General features: G+C 39.5%; 1 protein-coding gene and 1 pseudogene across 5 annotated transcripts; both read right to left on the bottom strand.

The window, feature by feature from the left end:
- Positions 1–3,953: 3,953 nt before the first annotated feature.
- On the bottom strand, positions 3,954–17,197 carry pkd1l3 (polycystic kidney disease 1-like 3). Of its 5 annotated transcripts, none has more exons than XM_034074845.1 (23): positions 17,130–17,197; positions 16,449–16,630; positions 15,577–15,687; positions 15,352–15,377; positions 15,228–15,261; positions 15,062–15,126; positions 14,880–14,942; positions 14,602–14,760; positions 14,416–14,528; positions 14,032–14,155; positions 13,153–13,372; positions 12,730–12,911; positions 12,382–12,612; positions 11,962–12,063; positions 9,617–9,795; positions 8,818–8,964; positions 8,533–8,735; positions 7,408–7,595; positions 7,006–7,138; positions 5,951–6,146; positions 5,617–5,833; positions 5,434–5,518; positions 3,954–4,887 (listed from the first exon to the last, which is right to left on the bottom strand). In XM_034074845.1, exons 2-23 carry the CDS (start codon positions 16,543–16,545, stop codon positions 4,841–4,843), a joined length of 2,922 nt encoding a protein of 973 aa, XP_033930736.1. In that variant the 5' UTR covers positions 16,546–16,630; positions 17,130–17,197; the 3' UTR covers positions 3,954–4,840. The 5 variants fall into 5 exon arrangements, with proteins under 5 accessions (XP_033930736.1, XP_033930754.1, XP_033930745.1 ...); XM_034074863.1 differs by having other exon boundaries at positions 15,577–15,684; XM_034074854.1 differs by having other exon boundaries at positions 16,449–16,638; positions 17,130–17,171.
- LOC139432930 (uncharacterized) lies at positions 10,883–11,523 on the bottom strand (annotated as a pseudogene).
- Positions 17,198–17,242: the final 45 nt, after the last annotated feature.

Below are 17,242 nucleotides of genomic sequence, written 5' to 3'. Positions count from 1 at the left end.
TATTTCAATAATAATAATAATAGTTGTGTAGCAGAGTTTCCGTTAGCAGGTAATTACCGGACTATGAGCAGATATGCTTCAGTTTAAAACTCAGTTCACGGGGCTCATTTTTATATTGCTTCAGTTTATAATCGTAACAGATCGAAAAATTCAGATTCATTTTTAAATAAATGATTCCACAAACAACAAACAACATAATTATTACATTCAAACAAACTACTTGTAGTAGATAACGTACATTATTCAGAAGTTTACATCAACTTTGAATAATAACACGGGAGAAACGGATCCTCTCTTTTCCCCTCTCTCTCTCCTGACAGCCCGTCAGTTTCTCAAGCAGCTCCTGCCGCCCGCTAAACAGAGGGCGGGGCTTCAGGTGATCCTGCAGAGCTACGTGTCTCGGTCAGACTCAGCAGCTGATCTGATCTCTCTCGCGTCCGGTTACACTTCACTCGCGTTTATGTCCATATCGATCAGATCCAGCTCTCCTGATCGGCCTTTATAGAGAGCACCGATCAAACTATTAAGAGGGAATATCGGCCGATAATGACCGGCGGCCGATCGACCGGAGCCTCCCTAATTATTACCAGACATTTTGAATTTACCGGTTTTTTATAAATGTTACCAGCTAAAAACCGGTAATTACCGGCTAACGGAAACCCTGCTACATGCATACATATAGTATCTTATATCATCTTCCCATTATACACACATGCATCTCCAAACATTTGGACTACCTATGTTGCAAATGTATTATCTTTTCAATTTACACACGGCATCTATTGCACGTCTGTCCATCCTGGGAGAGGGATCCCTCCTCTGTTGCTCTCCCTGAGGTTTCTCCCATGTTCCCTTTAAACTGTGGGTTTTCTTCGGAAGTTTTTCCTTGTACGATGTGAGGGTCTAAGGACAGTGGGTGTCGTATTGTCATACTGATATGTATGGATGAATTCCCCCATCCAATCTCTTCACATTGGTCAAAACTTGTTCCTCTGCTGACGAGTCCGAACTGAAATACTCCACCATATTTCCGTGTGTTGACAAAGTGAACGCATGGATGACGTCATGACCATCACGTGACTACTGAAAATGGCAAACATGGCGGCGGCCAGACGGAATATACAGGTCTTGATAAAAAAGAGCTATAAAATAATTATTTACCGGGGAATATCGCTGATTTCTTCAGGGTATGGTTTAAACATAACGTTTCACTAAATACTGAAGTTTTGATTAATTATCTAATGAGTGGACCATTCCTTTAACATCCCGATAGCAATGAATATATTAAATGCTTTGACAATAATTACAAAAAATTCATCTGTGGAAGCCGTGGCGCTGTAAAAAGCACGACCAATCATCTGAGCCGGCCCAGCTAAAATAACTGGATGGCCTACCTGCCTGTCAGCCTTCCATCTGTGCACAAACTTATCTCGTGCCCTCATTGGTTATGTGCGCGTTTGTGTGTGTTGGAGGAGGGGCTCTGTAAGGAACTCTGAAGGAAGGGGCAGATTTTTTTCGGTTGTGTACTTTCAAATTCTAGCGCACTCGAGCTGGTTTCTCCATTCTTACCTACAGTACCTACCTACCTTTAATAAATGCAGGTACATTTTTCGCGCCTATTCATACTAAATCAGTTGTCCCTCCCCTTGGCGCCAGGTCCAACAGATCCATCTTTAGGCTCAGCAGCCCTGTCCCCCCATAAGCCTGAACCTGAACCAGCTTTTCTCTAAACTGAAGGAGGTGAGCAGCATTGTGTTGAATGCCACTTAACATATCTGAAGGGAAATTGGAATACAATATATATATATATAACAAAAAGCTAACATCTAATTTAAATTATACATTTCAAACACAGTATTTTCCCACATAGCCAATGATCTATATAAAACAAAAAACTGCTTTTAGTCTATTTAGGATGATGGACCGTTTGAAGCATTGAGTGATCAGTCTGTAAACAAAATGTTAATCACCGACATTTTGGTTATGATATTAATACTAATGTTATTATATTAAAGCAGGGGTGGGGAACCTCCGGCCCCCGGGCCTTATACGGACAGCTAGAACATTTGGTACGGCCCTCGAGGTAATTTATAAACAAAGTGGCCTGTGCCTGGTGGTGGGGCCCAATGTGATATATTTTCATGGGGCCCAAAATCCCTGGCGGTGCCCCTGACTGTGAGTGTTGCACGGCCAGATACGGCTCAGCTGACTCAGATAAGGAAATATATGATACATTATGAAGTGATATGCCGCGGACTGTACTTAATGTTACTCTGATCCGGTTACTTATGTCGTGGCAGATATTTAAGTAAGCTTTCTTAACGCTAATGTTATAATAGTCAGATTGCTCTGAAGATGGGAGGTGATATTCTATTAATGTTCACGTTCACACAGTCGGTGATTTTTGCCGGCCGTCTTTCCTGCAACGGCAGCTTTTCTGTATTTCCTTTCTCCTGTAATATGACTTGATCGCTTTAAACTCCGCACACTGAGCTCTGATTGGTCAGCAGGCAGTGCTTTCACTGAGTTGAGCTCTTAGCCTGCAACCTAACCTGGTCCCGACCAGGTTAGCCGCTAAGCATAAATTACCATGGAGATCTAGCCTGCTAAAAAGAGAACCAGCTTCGTAGGACCGGAAAGCCGGAGTTTCCCCTGAATTTAGCCGGCTAAGCGAAAATCCTGCTTCGTAGTATACCCCCCTGGTCCCGACCAGGTTAGCCGCTAAGCATAAATTACCATGGAGATCTAGCCTGCTAAAAAGAGAACCAGCTTCGTAGGACCGGAAAGCCGGAGTTTCCCCTGAATTTAGCCGGCTAAGCGAAAATCCTGCTTCGTAGTATACCCCCCTGGTCCCGACCCGGTTAGCCGCTAAACACAAGTTACCATGGAGATCTAGCCTGCTAAAGAGAGAACCAGCTTTGTAGGACCGGAAAGCCGGAGTTTTCCCTGAATTTAGCCGGCTAAGCGAAAATCCTGCTTCGTAGTATACCCTCCAGGCTCCTGAAACACATCATAAACTGACAAACGTATCATAACTATCTCAGAATACACAGCAGCATTGATGACGTCAGCTCCTCCTTCTGTTCGGTGATGTATTGCAGCCAATTACTGTGGCATGAATGTGGTCGGGCTTCTCTGCTGAAACCTGTAAAGAAAAAAGATGGCTCCTGATACAGCAGGAGCTGGGAGCTGATGGGGAATTAATAATCCAATCCAATCCAACTTTATCTATAAAGCACTTTAAAACCTTCAGACCAAAGTGATGTAGCCTACAGAGAAATACAAAAACACACAGTGCAACTCACAAATAAAGAAATCTTTTTTCTTTCAAGGTTATTCCACTGAAAGGATGCATTTTGCAAAAGGGATAATCACAGGCTGGTTTTGTTGGAGAATGGTCTAATCAGTGTTGAGATCATCATTATATAAGTTTTAATATGGTGTGTACCTATCAGACTTCACAGCCTTCCTGTCCAGTGCAGGGGATGGAAGCCCTCAGGCAATTGTCCAGATTGTTAGTGATTGAATACTGATTGTGAATGATCAGACAGCAATCTTTTCTTTAGTTTTATTTTGGTGTTTTACATGAATTTTGATGCAATTCTAGAGCATTTGTTTCTGCTCTACAAGGACACAGATGACAGTGATAATAAGGAACATTTTCACTTTTACAATCACTTCATTTTAGATTTGATAAAAAATACTGGCACAAAGAAGTCTAATCAGCAACCAAAAGGTACTTTGCTTAACAGGTTGCTTAACAGATGCTGAAGTTTATCTGAAGTTTATCAGAAAGGAAAAAACTAATTTAAATCTAATGTGTAGTTGTGAGTCTGATGATAGGGCCCCTGTATTATTAACTAAATAAAGAGATAAAAAAGATGATATGCATCAGTTTATTCAGTTTCACACATGTAATACGTACATAGTCACATCAATAAGTGTCATGTACATGCATGCAGTTAGTTTTGCTACGAAATCATTCGATTGAAGGACAGACTGAATCACATAGAAAGTCAGCATATGATGAGAATTCATGACATGCACATTCAGAACATATTATTACAGTGACACGAAGGTGGAATGAAAAAAGTGATCAATTTCCATACGTCCCACATATTACATAAAAGCACCTTTGCACTCTAATAAAAGCCCATCTTTGTATGCAGTCAGACGCCACACTGCGATGACTAACAGCATTTAGGAGTTGCTTAATTCTAAATATGTCCATATTTTTCAAGTTACTATAAAGTTAATGATGTATTCTAACAATAAATATCGGAAGGATTGTTATAAATTCATGATAAAACGAGAAGGATTCAGTATTTCTCCCCATGGTAAGCCTATGAAGTATTGTTTACAGAAATAATTTACCAATCAACTGCTCTACTAAAACCCAAACTTACACTTAGTAAACTTGGGTAAAATAACAATAAGAACAACATAAATACATATTCTTTGTATTGTATAGAATATCTCTACATACATTCAATAACTCTAGCAGGGCTCCTATTATATTTTACGGATGAGTATGTTTACTTTATTGAAGACAGTTTGTCCCTCTTTAAAATAACCCAACGAGCTCATGATGTCTAGATTTTCAAAAGAAACACAACAACAGAACAACAGTTATTTATTTACCCATTTACCCTGACTCACCCTTTCAGAAAACATTCTCATGCATTGGGAACTCTGTACACATACAAAACACCAGAATTAATATTTCATTTAGAAAGTAAGAACTTCCAAAAAGTGGAAAAGAGTGTTTAAAAAGTCAGGTTGTCGTGGATCACAGCTGTACCCAGAAGAAACACAGTTTATCTCACTTAATGCAGCCTCCTCACAGCGAGTGTCTGCCAGAGTAGCGACCACACTTGATTTGTTGCTCTGGGAAATGGAGAGGACAGTAGTTAGACTCTCAGCACTTTACTGTGCTTTATCTGAAGGAAGGATACACTGATACACTACAGAGAGAGAAGTCAGTTGGGAGGAGCAGAAACTAAAAGGGTTTATATTTTACAAAGCAAAGATTATTTTACCGTTTCATATGCGTTCACATAACGGCGCTCTGCAGGTAACCACAATCTTTATAAACAATTATGAACAAGTAGTTTGGACTTAATCATTTATGTGAACATGATATTTAGAGGCTTTTCAAATGCTGCATCCAACATCTGCGTTGTCAGTTGATAATCCTCTGTGCAAAAATATTGATTAAACCAGCCTTTAGGATGATGGAAAAACATAGAGAAAAACACCAATGAAAAGCTACTATTCTGGTTACGTTTCAGTACTAACCATTGCAGGCATAAGATGAGCACAGACAATATTAAAGACAAAGAAAAGAGCTGCACAATGCACAATATTTACAGCTAGAAATATGTACACTGAACCTGTTCTGTTAACAGATGGTCTGCATAAGGTTCTTCTTACCTAACTTCAACTGCTCGATTTCCTCAGATTCCTCCACAGCTACAGGTTTTAGCAGCAGGGCAAAAAACACAGCAATTCCTAACACCTGTAAATAAAAACAAGCCACAACAAAGCAGAATATCTTAAATATAGTCATATTAGTGTGATATGCTGGATAAATATAAGTTTCCTGTCTTTACCCACCTTGAGAGGCTGCAGTATGAAGATGCTCTGGAAGAGGGAGAGGCCCAAAGACATGACCCACTTGATGGATTTAGCTCTGCCATAATCCAAGCCGTACAATAGGGTGAAGAAAGTGGATACTCCACTGATGGACAGCAGCAGGAACCAGCCCAGGAACACACACCACCAGGGCAGCCAGCAGGTTGCCTTCTTCTTCCTCTTCTTTACGGGAGGGGGGCTGAGCCAATGAGGAAGAAGGAATGAGATGAAAACACACAAGTAGCTTCGGTTAAACAAAACCAGTCATATTTCTACTTTTTGTTTAGATCTTTTTTGTGTCGACCGGATTGCTGACCAGTAGGCCAAGTGGCTGCTGAAGACCATCTCGGCCTTGCGAACCAGAATGTTGGTGGTGTTGAGGGTCTGCAGGTAGTCCTGTGGACTCGGGAAGTTCCTTTCATCCAGTTTCTCCAGACACATCAGCAGGTGACAGAGACCAGCCAGGAGGAACTTGCTGCAGTAAACCCAGTGAGGGTCACTCTCACTCTCCCCTTTGACAGGATTACATAAAGACCAGCGTGTGTAGTTATGCATATTTGTGAACTGTATGTCAAGAATCACGTCTGCGTTATGACTTAATGGGCATAGGACGGAAGGCACCAGATAGGCTGAGTAAGTTGTTCAGAAAGCACTCTGTAGCTTTGGTATTTTCATGGGATATATATGGCCTTGGAGGGGTCCTATTATGCTAATCCTCAGGTTCATATTTGTGTTACATATACATATTATATGCTTTAAATGTTCAAAAAGGTATTTATTTTTCTCATTCTGCCTGTACTGCAGCACCTCTTTTCCCCCTCTGTCGGAAACCAGAACCCAGTCTGCTCTGATTCTGTTGTGATTGGTCAACCGCTTAGAGATGTCTATTACGTACAATGTGTTCGCAAGCTATCCAAAAGAAACAGGAATGTAATATAGTGATGTCACTATGTTACAGAAGCAAACAAAGGAGTCAAATTGAGGTGTTTCTTTGCAGATAATTTACAACCTATATAAGACACTACAGAAAGGGGAAACCTCCTAAAGCACAATAGGGCCTCTTTAATATGACACTGTTGTAAGTGCAGGTCTGTTAAGCTCATAGAGAAGTTTGTTAAAAAATATGTTTTCAAAAGATTAAACGCACAATGTAAATCTGCAATTACAGCCAAATACAACATTATACAGAAACAACATTTCCTAAAGCTCAAAGGGGGAAATGTATTCTTAGCGCTCCTGGATATTATGTTTCTGTATAATATTGTATTGGGCTGTACATGCTGATTTTCTTTTTTTTTCTTTGTAAAAACATTATTTTCTTTAATGTAATCAGTCATACACGAAGTAGTCAAAGCAACAACAAAAAAATACCTTGCATAAGCTGGATGAAATCATGGACCATGTCCAGGGCATAGCTGAGGTCAGAGGTCGACTCCAGCCTGTGCGTCTCTGACATTTTGTTCCTCGGACTAATGCTCATCATGGAAATCACCTCCTCTGTGTCCTAGGGATATTCAAGGTATGCACAACACATAATGAATGCCACATTTTCACTGTCGGTTTCAAAGATATGGAAATTAAGACGACATACTTGGCAGTAAAAGGTCAGGGGATGAAAACATAACATAACATATCTTAAGCAGAATAAATGAAAACTGGCCCTTGAAAGTGCACTTACAAGGTCAGTGATAAGGTGATGCAATAACTACTCTTATAAGAAAGATCTGCTGAACACACTCACATCCAAAAATAATTTGATAATAATTAACACACCTTCAGAATAGACGGTATGGTGACAGAGGGGGGTCTCAAGCTCTCCTCAGAGTCTCCTTTATGAGATTTTGAAATCACGCGAGGTTTGATGCTTCGGAAGATGGTGATGATGAGGATGTTGATTGGAAACATGAGCAGACCACTCTGCACCCCCACCATTAGCTCCTGCCACGTGATTTGCATGGAACCTGTAGAGACACAACAAAAAGGACACAGGTCAGAGTCATCAAATGGTTTAGGTTTATGTCTCTCTCCTAAGGTCTGTACGCTACCTCCCGACACCAAACATCACCCAGACAGAGTGAGCTACTAGCTGGTGAATATTGAAGAGTCTTTTGCTCAAGGGTCTGATATTTCCTTCAGAAGTCAATGAAGAAAAAAGTAGCTAAAACTTTTTTTTTTCAAGTGACCAGAATCAAGTTAGATATTACTCTCATTATATAAAAAACCCGGTATAAAACCTTGAAAAGTTGTGGGATACGGGAAAACATTATAATTAACTGTTTACAGTACTTATAGTTCAAGAGAGTTTTATGGTTTTAATTTCCGTGTAAACAGAAGCAGTTAAAAGAGGCAGTGAAGGTCATTAGGAAGTTTTCTGTTTCCCTCCTACATCAGGATGGAGACGAGCGTTTCTATGCCAACCAGTGGATCCAACAAGAAAAAGAAGCAGCAACTTAACGAAAAGTTAGATCTGTAGATGTAGAAGTGCCAGTGAGTGCCATTTAGACAATAAATAAAAATCTATTTCTGTGATATTGATGCTCTATTTTCTGAGGAAGTTTGTATCATACTATATCTTCTGGCCTTGTGGTTATTTATGAGTTTTTGTATGCAAAGGAAATTATATTGTGTATACTTTTTCTGATTGGGTGCAGTTTGGTTGTTTAAAACAAAGGAATTGAGTGTCGACTTGAATGAATGAACGCTTTTATAACATCATACTTTTTCATCTTTGGGCTAGGAGCAAGGTTAGTATTCTCAACAAAAGGCTGAGAAACAAAGGAAGTCATTGCTGTTCAATTAAAGTCAGGTTGCATATCTAGTTTTTGTCAAGTTGATTCTAAAGTCATCCAATGTGTGACTCCAGTCCATGCTAAAATAGTTAAAGTCTTAGCAATTCACCAAATTCGAAGACAACTGGTGAATCCTCTTTTATAGGAATGTTCCAGAAGGCGATGTTGATGGCCATGGTGCAGAGGAGCAGGCTCATGCAGCAGGAGACCCTCTGGGCACGAGTGAACGGACTACGTGAGGGAGGGTCCACGATGGACACCCAGATGTGTTCATCCCTGAAGCCTGTCGAGGTTCTAGTCTGGAAAATATTCCTAGAAGAGAAACACAAAAACCCATGATGACACTTCCTCAAGAGCTGAGTTGTTTTATTTTCGCTGTATAAAGTGAACTGACCTGAAGCTGGCAACCTCGTTGTTCTTTGCAGCATTAAAGGTTTTCTTGGTCATGTTGTCTCCATGGTCAACACTCAGCCAGCAGTTACAAAAGAAGTGAAACAGCTGCCGTGTTTGGAGGTCTTGTACGGTCACCTTGTTTATATACCTTTTTATAAAACAACAAAGATGACACATTTACCATATGGCTCAATTTATGTGGGAAATGCAAATGTTAGATAATAATCATTAAGCTCCACTTTGCAAAATAAGAGCACCCAATGGCTGCAACAGAGATAATTTGATATGGTATTGTGTACTTTGTGTATTTTATTTTGAGATTTCCATTTACAACTTATTGTATGCATTGTATATTTCTCAAAGCAATATATTATATATCGACTATAAACTATTGCTCATATTTATTTTCTACCAAAATGAGAGTGTATACATGTGAACAGTGAGCTGGGAGTGGAATTATATGATTAGTTATAACACCGTAGTGCTACATTATGAGACTGGCCAGACATTTTAAAGGGTCACTGTGAAAAGCCAGAAAGGTGTCCAACAGGGAGGCAATAAACACTTCCTGTACTCAGATCTTTAAAAAAGATACTGTTAATAGCTTTACAATTACCCCTATCAATTATCTAGGTTAGAGCATAAAAACAGCTATGTAAATATAATGACAAGGTATAACCTTAAATCAAATAGTTGGAGGTAAACATAATTTATACTTGTTTGAGCATTGACAATAGCCATTTATTGTACCGTGCACTGATCTTAAGTAGAACTAAGTGTTTCAAATGCTTATCTTGTACCATGATGGACGGCCCCCAGAGTTGTCGTGCTGCAGTCGGAGGTTTCGCACTTCGCCCAGAGGGAAGGGTGTGGCCAACAGGAACATATCAACAGCTCCTCTCTCAAACACAGGCTTGTCAGGGTCTGTGAGGACGTGTGTGTCACTCTCGCCGTCTGAGCCAGTCAGCTTCACAGTCACCTACAGGACAACACAACACAACACACGCATCATCACATCACAGGTTCTCACATCAGTCATCTGAACCAATACTGTGTAAAAGACCACACCAAAGTGTTAAACACTTCACATAACTACCAACCATTTTGTAAAGCAAACCATAGAAATTGAAATGATCAGTTCATTTTTCTAGGCTTATTCATTTCAGTACCTTATAAAGACTCTAAATATGTTTCTAGAAATACATCGTGGTAAACGTATAATAATGCAGTGGGAGTATGCATTGATGATTGAAAATGACTTTCATGAAATCGAACATGTTCATTAAATGCATTCAGATTCAGAATGCTCTGTCCAGTGATGATCGATGCATTTAGGTGTTGTGGGAAGTTCAAACATTTAAGAATTGTGAGTTGGCTAAAAGACAACATATTCAGTAGGATAGGTTCACAATTGTTCAAGTATGTCTCAAAAGATTATATTTATATTTTATCTTGGATTGATTCACTGGCTGTCTGAAAGGTATTAAAATAAATGAATTAATCTCAAGTATACATAAATAATTGTAAGCAGATGCTGCCAAGTCAAGTCATTTGATTATTATATGTTATGTTACAGCCATATTTCAAAATGGATTAAATTCATTTTTTTCCTCAACATTCGAGACACAATACCCCATAATGACCAAGTGGAAAAAGTTTTAAAATATTTTTTGTAAATGACTTAAAAATAAAACACAAGTATTCACACCCTTTACTCAATACTTTGTTGAAGCATCTTTGGCAGCAATTACAGCCTCAAGTCTTGAGTATGATGATACAGGCTTGGCACACCTATCTTTGGGCAGTTCCTCCCATTCTTCTTTGCAGATTGTCTCAAGCTCCATCGGGTTAGATGGGGAGCGTCGGTGCACAGCCATTTTCAGATCTCTCCAGAGACGTTCAATCGGGGTAACGTCTGGGCTCTGGCTGGGCCACTCAAGGACATTCACAGACTTGTCCTGAAATCACTCCTTTGTTATCTTGGCTGTGTGCTTAGGGTCGTTGTCCTGTTGAACGGTGAACCTTGGCCTAATCTGAGGTCCAGAGCGCTCTGGAGCAGGTTTTCATCAAGGATCTCTCTGTACATTGCTGCATTCATCTTTCCCTTGATCCTGACTAGTCTCCCAGTTCCTACCGCTGAAAAACATCCCCACAGCATGATGCTGCCATCACCATGCTTCACTGTAGGGATGGCGTTGGCCAGGTGATAAGCGGTGCCTAGTTTCCTCCAGACATGATGCTTGGCATTCAGGCCAAAGAGATCCATTTTGGTTTCATCAAACCAGACAATTTGGTTTCTCATGGTCTGAGAGTACTCTAGGTGCTCAATAGGGGCTTTCATGTGCCTTTGGCTTCCTTCTGGCTACTCTACCATAAAGGTCTGATTGGTGGAGTGCTGCAGAGATGGTTGTCCTTCTGGAAGGTTCTCCCATCTCCACAGAGGAACACTGGAGCTCTATCAGAGTGACCATCGGGTTCTTGGTCACCTCTCTGACTAAGGCCCTTCTCCCCGATGCTCAGTTTGGTTTCGGCAGCAAGCTCTAGGAAGAGCCCTGGTGGTTTCAAACATCTTCCATTTGCAAATAATGGAGACTACTGTGCTCGTTGGGACCTTCTATACTGCAGACATTTTTCTGTACCCTTCCCCAGATCTGTGCCTTGATACAATCCTGTCTCTGAGGTCTACAGTCAATTCCTTGGACCTCATGACTCAGTTTGTGCTCGGATATGCACTGTCAACTGTGGGACCTCATAGAGACAGGTGTGTTCTTTTCTAAGTCATGTCCAATCAATTTAATTTACCACAGGTGAACTCCAATCAAGTTATAGAAACATTTCAAGGATGATCAGTGGAAATGGGATGCACTTGAGCTCAATTTTCAGTGTCAAAGCAAAGGGTGTGAATACTTATGTACATGTGATATTTTATTTAATTATTTTGAACACGTTTGCAAAAAAATATTTTAAAACGTTTTTGCTTTGTCATTATGGGGATAATGTGTGTGGGATATTGAGAACAAAAATGAATTTAATCCATTTAGAAATAAGGCTGTAACATAACAAAATGTGAAAAAATGTAAGGGGTATGAATACTTTCCGGATGCACTGTATAAACACAATTTTGTCAATCAAAAAAGACTCTTACATTGGCAGTAGTCCCAGCATTCTTACGATGGCCAGTTTGGACACCGATCAGATAATTGTACTGAGCGCCGGGGTGGTTGTCTTCCAGCAGAGTCATCTTCCTCTGATGTTTCAACAGAAAACATTTTGGTGAATAAATGTGAATATGTTCGCAGGTGGAATGAATAACATTGCACTCTGGGTTGAAACCAGTGGTGGAAGTAGACTTACTCAAGTACTGTACTTCAGTAAAACATGTATTCTACTACATTTGGATGCCAATACTTTTCACTACACTACATCTATTTTAATTTTATACTTTGTAGGGTTGAGTATTCATACTATATGTAAATCAAATAATAACGTTGTATAATAATGCAGATGGAGTTTGATTTTATTGTACAAAAAGGCATGTTTATGAGGGCTGTTAATAGAGACTGACCTTAGAGCGTGCTCTGCGGTCAGAGTAGCAGGCCCACAGCAGAGTGACCAGGTAGAGACCGAAGAAGGTGCACAGCAGAGCCAGCACCACAAAGTTATCAGACAAGGTGGAAAACAACTCTGCGGTGCGAGATAAGTCCACGTAGTTTGGCATCACAAAGAAGGAGCTCCCAAAGAGAGTGAGGTGGTTACACAGACACTGTGTTCGCTCTGGAGTGCTTTTGTCCCCCACCTGAGACGAAGAGAGTACATCACTGTGCAACTACTGGTGCTATACGAGAACATTAACATGCATAACCAAAAGCAATACAAACCAGTACATCACTCTTTATAATGGTTGAAAATTTACCTGGCAGCCATACGTGCTCCATGTCTCCTTCTCTACGTCCCAGTACACACACTTGGCCGTAAAAGAGTTTATCCTTAGTGTCAGACCTGGTTCCCAGGAGGAATTCAAGAGTCCGGATTCAATATACCAGACTCCACGAGTATGCTGCAACATCTCTGGGGTTATCATCCAGCGATAGCCTTCTGTTCCAAAAACCAACCAACATTACGTCATGACAAGAACCAATTGGTAGAAAACAATGAAATACTGATACATAAAAGTGGAAGCACATCAGGCAAACAATGGTAAAAGGGAGTCGGTTGATGTTTGGTGTTGGTATTATACTCACCTGGACCAGAGTGGTGCTATTGCTACAGATCTTAAAACTTGATGTGTTAAAATGATTGAAAAACCGAGACTAGGGCATGCAGCAGTGACAGTTACCTGTGAGGCTCAAGATGGTTGTGTTACTGAAGTATGTGTCATTTGGAGGTGACCCTTCAGACAACCTAAGAACTAAGGCAACATTGGCATTGGGCTCCACAGTTAAGCAGATGGTCACATCAGGGTCTGAGACGTTGATTGTGGTAAGTGCTTTTGTGGTTTTTTCCAAAACAATTGTACTGTTCGTTGGTATTGAAGCATTTGGATAAGGTATAAAGATCTGAGGAAACCATAAAAAGCAAATTAGTTCTTAATTAGTTTTCCTATTTAGAATCAAAACAATATGTAGGACAAAAATACATTGTGAGAGCACTGTGGAAAAGTGAGTGTCATTTTCTTCTGGACTGTATGTTATGTGAATTGGTGTTCTTAAGTCTTTGAGCATGTGTGCATATTATTGTGTATTTTAAAGATGAAAACAACATTTTCTTCTTAAGAGTAGTATATTCATCACTCTTTCTCCCCATGTTCATGTGATGTACATGTCAATCTTATTTCTGCTGTAATCAAGAATTTCACTGAGAGGCTCTGTGAAGGTATCTTAATGTTTAATTGTCTGCTTGTGATTCACAACATTGTGCAAACATGACCTTAGCTTGCATCCTAAATCCAAAAAACATTAGCACTGTGGTACAAATGACAAAACCCACTTTTCATGTTGGCTTTACCTCTACCATCTCTGACAGGTTTGACAGATGTATTTCTTTTTTATTATTACTAAGTAAAAGGCTGCAAACAGTTCCTGAGATGTGGACATCAGTTGGATGTGGATTCTTTGTGAATATAGACATCTAACAAAGAGAAGAGCTCTGATGAAAAGGCTGTATATTACAAGGAAAATAAAGTCACACATAAAACATGATGATAACACACACAGACCTGTGAATTGATACTGTCGTATCCTCCAAGCTGATTCTTAAGCGCTGCAAATGAGGGTAGTTTGATGAACGCACCATCTTGCTCTGAACCCAACACAGCATTGCCTAGTTCGGCAGGTGTGTGACTAAAAGTAGGGAAATAAAATGTAGAATATGTCTTTAATGTGACTTTTACTATATTTATTTGTTGTCCTTTTGTACTACCTCTGTAAAGCGACTTTGAGCACCTGTAAAAGCGCTTGCAAAATAAATGTATTATTATTATTATTTCGAATATACAGTAAATTAGTTTTTACTTGCTGCCATATTGATATAGTTGTAAATTAGTGAAAAGTTGCATATGTGTTTGTCATAATTAAGCGATACTCTGAAAGAAGAGACCTACGTGCTTTGATAGATGATGCCTGTTGGGTGCCTGATGATAAATTGCTGGGGGTATTTTGAAACCACCAGCTCTGAGATTATGCGAAAGATCTCAAGGACTTGCTCAAACAAAGACTGGAGAAAAAAAATGCACTGTAAGAGACATAATAATGACAAAATGTCCATGATTGCCTAATGCAGTACTTACAGTAGGGTTTGGGTTGGTCTTGATGTCACATTTGTTCATGGAGAGAAGGAGGATGCCGGAGCTGCATTTGATTATTTTAGTAACAGTGTCATTGTCTGGCAAAATAGAGCCATCAAGCAGCTTCACAGTGCCAAGCAACAAATACTTAATGAACTCGTCCTGTGAAAGTAAAAAAAGACAATCAATTAAGGTGCAATGATAGCATAAAACGAAAGGTGAAAATTGCCTCAATAATAATGCAATATTTTCGACAGGCTTTCCAAAGTGAAGGTGCCCACCCTGTTTTGGTTTGTGGGCTCATCTGCTGTTCTTTCCATTCGCAGTAGTTCTTCTTCTGCTGCCTGTCTCGGAAAAACAGCACTTGTGAACATTAAGGTACAATTAAATAACTATTAGTATTCAAAGGTTTTCATGATTCAAGGGTAAAACAGACTATGTGAAATAAGGACGCATCTCTCACCAGGAGAAGGCTATCAATCTTTGCAACAGACGCCAGCATGTCAGATAAAAGAGTCCTTTTGGGTCCTAAAAAGAGTGTTGGAGCAGTAGAGAAAAAACGTTTTTATGACTGTTCCATACTTTCATAGTTAATTGAAATGATGAGATACATCATGTTTCAAACTTACGAGATCTGATTGCATGACTTGACACCATTGTGTTCTGAAAAGAGAACATGAACAAAACTCACATTTGAGAATAGAGTCTTGATTTTAATTTGGCTTCTTATTGACTGTGAACTGTTTCTCTTACCTTTGTGTTTGAGGCAGACCACTCATCTTAAAAACAAGAATGACACTTATAAAAGACAGCCTATTGCACATGACTGAGTATAAAGTGAAATAAAAATAAATAAAACTGTAATAAAACTTCACTCAGTTGATATCTAGGAAAAGAAAGGCAAGGAAAGACAAGAAAAGAAAAAGGTAAGGAAGGACGGAGTAAGGCTATAGGGATAAGGAGGCTGTTGTTGCATACTGTGTGTGCAGAGAGATCCTCGTCTCTGGTTGCAGTCGGATGTTAAGATGAGCTGAAAAGGATCCAACTTTATGTAGGTACAGTTTTCCTTTGAAACTTCAGCGTTTTCTGCTTTGGAAAACAAATGTGGGTACATAAACACGCACAGAGAAAAACTCTTAGCAAAGCTTAATTATTGGGACATTTCTATGAGAAACAATTGTGTGACCTTTAACAGAGTGAAGAAAATCAGATTGGTCTGAACCTATTCACTAATCTGTAATTTATCAAAGAGTCTGTTAGATGTCAAACAAAAGTGAAATATCTCTTACACCCAGAGCGCAGTGTTCAGTCTTTAAATTGCTTGTCTTTTCTAAACAACAATCACAAACACTTTTAATGAGATTCATGTCTGATAAATAACTCAACAAATGAATGTAAAATAAATGTAATTTCAATTAACTTTAAAAATGTTGGTCTGATTTTTATCCCAAGAAATATGTGTACATGATAATGAATGAGAGCTAATAAGAATGTGGGGGTTACTATTACTTGTGCAGACGGCTTTAAAGGATAGGAAAAATACATATTTAAAAAAACAGCGTGCTGCCAATATCCTGAAATATTTTGTGCCTTCATTTTAATATTTCAAATGAAACCGAGCCTTACATTAAGGGATCATTTATTTTGTGAATACATTTAGCTTATAGTGAGTTACATTTTATCCACATGGCCTCTAATAATTAATAACATGTTTAACTATCAAACACTTTGCATGTAAAGCCTGGGACAGGATATCTCAAACATACAAGAGTCTCAAGCGAAAAACACAATTAACTATTAAAGAAAAATACACCAACAAAAGAAATGCAGCGTGGGTGTACTTTACTCACTTGTGGTGGGTTCCTGGTGCTGCCCTTGGACCCCCTCCCCCAGCCACCAGGTGAAGTTGCTGGTGTTTCCCTCTCTGGAGATGTTCTTCAGGAACATTTGTATCGGGCTGTTCACCACCTTTAAGAGATCCCCTCCTCGGTTTGCACAGCTGCTCCTGGCTTGGGACCAGGTTTCAGCTCCCCTAACAAACTCAAAACAGACATTTCTGAATACAAATTGACACTGCACAGAGAGGTCGTTGCCTGTAAAGGCGTCAGAGTTTTCTGGAAAAAACAAAAATCCAACTGAAAGACGAAAAAAGACAGATGTTTGCAGTAAGGTGCCCATAGTTATTATAATGTACAGAGCTAAATCACATAGTGCTGAAGGAGCTGTGGATGGATCTGAGCAAGATCACTTCCGTCTTTCACATGGAAATGAGAGAGCTTCCACCAGAAAAACTCTGCATATGTCCTCAATATATTAGGAAAATCAGTAAAGACACTCAAACAAGATGCAAAGTGAAGTTGGCATCACCAAAGCTCACACAATCTGAACTTCCCATACTGACAAAGAGCTCATTTCAACTTTTGTTTGGCTCCTCACATGAAAATAATTACACATGTTATATGTACTATGATCATCATTTCTTGAGAACGAAAGTCTTATTCTCACATGAAATCACCCTTACTACTAATTACCTTTATATCACAGCTTGACAAGCACCTCCACTTTAATGCATGACCAACATCTCTGCCCCGCTTTTCACACACTCCACTCATTGGTGGAAATACTACTGGCTGAAATATCGCGA

The sequence above is a fragment of the Pseudochaenichthys georgianus genome, chromosome 3, assembly GCF_902827115.2.
Source record: "Pseudochaenichthys georgianus chromosome 3, fPseGeo1.2, whole genome shotgun sequence".
In the NCBI taxonomy this organism is placed as follows: Eukaryota; Metazoa; Chordata; class Actinopteri; order Perciformes; family Channichthyidae; genus Pseudochaenichthys; species Pseudochaenichthys georgianus.
Note: the sequence above shows the minus strand (reverse complement) of the source record. Positions and strands in the feature narration are given on the sequence as shown.